We start from the raw sequence: 3,755 nt of genomic DNA, 5'->3' as shown, positions 1-3,755 counted from the left end.
TTAAAGTTTTCCCCTGGTTTGAACCCAATAGGCCGTTCATTCAACATATTGGCAACTTCATACATTACAGATTGTAGTTCCCCAAAAGATATGACTGATTCACCTATGATCCTGGTAAGTGACCTCTTCACCAGTCTAATTAATGACTCACTACAAGCGTTTTCCCATGGGGCATCAGCCGATTTATTAAATACCCAGGTTAAACCTTTAAATTTTCCAAAGTTAAACACAAAACCTTTATTCCAATGAGTAACCATTTCTCTCAACTCCTTGTTAGCAGACACCAACTGCGTACCGCTATCACTGTAAAGCTTCTTTGGAAAGCCTCTTAGACATGTGAACCTTTTCAGTACAGTAAGAACGTTCTGAATATCATAACCCTCAGATATGTCCAAATGTACAGCCCTTGTAACCATGCAATTTAAAATTACTCCAAATATTTTCCTTTTCACTCTCCTTTTGACAGTATCACAAACCCAGAAAGGGCCAAAAAGATCTAGGCTAACATTATGCCATGGAGGGCATGGTTCAAGTCCCTCTTTTGGGAACTCTCCCATAGCTTGTGATGTACAGATTTTGTCTATTCTTCGACACACTACACACTGTTTTCTAATAGATTTCATAGTTTTCCTTGCTCCCAATATCAAATATTTCACTTGAGCTCTAGCAAGACTTGATTCAACTCCACTGTGATCCCTTTGATGTATGTGAGACAGGTATATTAAAGAGAATGGGTGCTTTGGTGGGAGAAGTATAAACTGATTCTGATCCCAATTGTCCTTCAACCATTTGGACATCCTGCTACCCACTGTGATTATGCCATCCTCTCTCAACACTGGTCCTAAACGTCTATACCTCTTTTCCCAGTCTTGTGGCAAACTTCCTTGAGCGTTTTTGACGAAATACAACTCTGCTTGCTGTATCTCTTCTGTACTAGGATCGCACAATATAGCCTTAAACGATTTTTTCTTTATTGCACTAATAATTCTAGCCATTACTGATAACAGTCTTTTCACATTGCTAAATCTTTGAATATCAATCAACTGTCTACTTGAATTAATTTCTCCTTCATTTAAGGCCCCTCTTGCAAAAACATCAGGAAGATCAGGTACTGTACTCTGTTTTACAGGCCATTCCGAGGAATCTTGATACAGGAATTCTGGACCCTTTTTCCAAACAGATTCTGTGTCTAATTCTCTGGGGTTACATTTCCTAGTAGTCAAATCAGCATTGTTTTCTTCATCATAAGTTAATCCATCTTCAATGAGCTTGAGCTCCCTTTCTTCCCTAATACTTAAATTTTCTTTTACTGAACATTCTCCACATTTGCAACCTCCACATTTTGGGATACACTCCATTCTCAAACTTTCATCTAAGAAATAATTCTCCACTAATTTACCCACATTTGGTTTAGCCCTGAAATGCCAATCAGTAGTGTCATCGTAGCTTATATGATTAATTTGAACACAGTACTTCTTTTCACCTTCCTTCTGTTCCAATCTACCCCTAATGCAGAGTCCAAAATCATTGGACAATAATTGAATATTATCTACTGTTTTTATGACTTGTGGCAATAAAGTACAGTAATCTGATCCTATTAGCAGCTCTATACGTCCCTCCGGCCTTTGAAGGTATTTCTCCTGCACTTCCAGTCTTCTTGCTATTTCTCCCAAATCCATACGATGATGAACAGCAGTTATCTCAGACACGCCACAAACTTCTATAAGTTTTTCTATTCCTGCTTGATCCCTTAATGATACTTCATAAACACAACTAACTAACTCCTCTGCGTGATCACCAACTTTAGTCATAGTTAATTGTATAGGAATACCTTTGAGTCCCAGTTTCCTTGCCATTCTAAATGTAATTAAACTGATGTTACTTCCTGCATCATACAACGTGGGGATAGACTTCCCTTCACTGTTAACAAACCCAGTCATCAGAATTGCACCTTTTTTACTTAAATAGTTACTTGTGGCATCAATTGTTAAATAATTTGGATTGTTAAATAGTGTGTGTAAACTTGAATGATGATGTTTGCCACACACCTCTCCATTCACCTTTACCCTACATGTAAATCGTTTCTCACAATTCCTCGAGAAATGTCCTGTACGGAGACAGGAGTAGCAAACACCTTTTTGTCTTAAAAAGTCCATCTGATTTTCAGTTGACCATTGCTTAAATGTCATACAATCCTTCAATTCATGAGATTCACTATCATGGACAGGACAATTTTTTCTTTTCTGATCACTGTTATACCTTGTTCTATTAATTCCACCTGTATTTTTTCCTTCGCTAATGTGATATAAACTGGTTAAACATTCAGACAATTTATTTTGAAGTTTCTCTTGTCCTATAGTCAACAATTTTATAGCTTCTGCTAATTCATTTTCCTTTGCAAATTCCCTTTCCACAGTATGTACTGTTACCTTAGTCGCACCACTTCTTGAATTATCTTGTAAATATTCCAGAGCCTTGCGATGATCTGTCAGAAATGTAACCAAATTCTTAAATTTGTCCGAATTTAATTCCTGCACTTTGATGGCCCATTCTCTTTTTAACACCGACGGCAGCAATCTTTCTACTTGGGTTAGTACAGTAGTATTCTCCAGTTCTGTAGTCAAGCTTAAATTACTTACATCTAACCACACCTTTTCTACTGTATTGATTAGATTAATTAACTTTCTGTCATCACTATCATTAAGCGGTTTATATGCCCTTATATCTCCTAATATCGCATCGATCAGTTTTCCTTCATTACCGTATGCTTCATTTAGTCTATCCCACATTCGTTTATAATCATCTATATCCTCCACAAGCCTCCTCGGTTCCCCTTCTAATGATATTCTAAGTACGTACGGGTCTTTCCCATGTTGTGACACAACTAGTCTTTCATAATCTCTTACAAAAGCAGGAAATGCTCTCACTGAACCACTAAATTTGGGAGGCTCAAGTTTTTTCAAGGCAAGCACAGTATTATTTTTCACTTTTGTCTTTCCCTTTATCACGCCAAGTAATGAATATTTTATAGTTTCCAATTCCTTGATATATTCCTCATATTCCTGACAAGATTCGCCATCCTTTAATTGTTCTATCATTTGTTCATTGATAACATCAACCTTTTCGAAACACTCACTAACCTCAGTGTACAACACTTCCAATGTTTCTATCGAGTCTCCTCTTCTCTGTGCATCCTTGAATAATCGAACCTTCCGATTGAACCTCCTCTTGGCTGTAGTGCGTTCTTTCTTAAGTTCCTCCATGGCTGCTAAGCGAAATTGCTGAATTGTAGTGCAGGATATATAACAACTTGGGCTGCCTTGCTGTATCTTTATTGATTTGATTCAGCCTGTAAAGCATGACAATATAAATAGGTATCCAAACATGATTTTCACCACATTTAACAACAATACATTTAATAACATCACATTTTATAATATATAATACATTAACAATAATACATAGTCATAGTGCAATGAATAATAATAATGCAAAATGAACAGCACACGACAAATGCATACTCGCTCAACTTACAATGTGACCGCCCATTCTTAGCCATGGTAATTAATTGAATACGCCGTCCGTCTATACACTGCCACCGACACTTGTCAGTCATAACACCGTCCTGCACTGCTTCCCCGCACCAACAAAGAACTTGCTTGAAGGATTTTCGGTATCAGACCATTACAATTTCTCGTGCTTGTATCCTCATTATGTCCCCGAATACAATGACAATACGAACATTAATGTAAAGT

At 37.2% G+C, this 3,755-nt stretch overlaps 1 protein-coding gene across 1 annotated transcript in view; it reads right to left on the bottom strand.

Annotated features, from left to right (window-relative positions):
* The window catches only part of LOC137636871 (uncharacterized), a 3,405-nt gene extending 142 nt beyond the window's left edge, over positions 1-3,263 (bottom strand). The window contains exon 1 of the mRNA XM_068369221.1: positions 1-3,263. This exon is cut by the window's left edge and continues 142 nt beyond it. Coding sequence (XP_068225322.1) covers positions 1-3,263 — 3,263 coding nt within the window.
* Between the last annotated feature and the right edge of the window lie 492 nt (positions 3,264-3,755).

Source organism: Palaemon carinicauda, unplaced genomic scaffold, assembly GCF_036898095.1.
Source record: "Palaemon carinicauda isolate YSFRI2023 unplaced genomic scaffold, ASM3689809v2 scaffold423, whole genome shotgun sequence".
Lineage (NCBI taxonomy): Eukaryota > Metazoa > Arthropoda > Malacostraca > Decapoda > Palaemonidae > Palaemon > Palaemon carinicauda.
The sequence above is the reverse complement of the archived record's forward strand: the minus strand, read 5'-3'. Positions and strand labels throughout refer to the sequence as shown.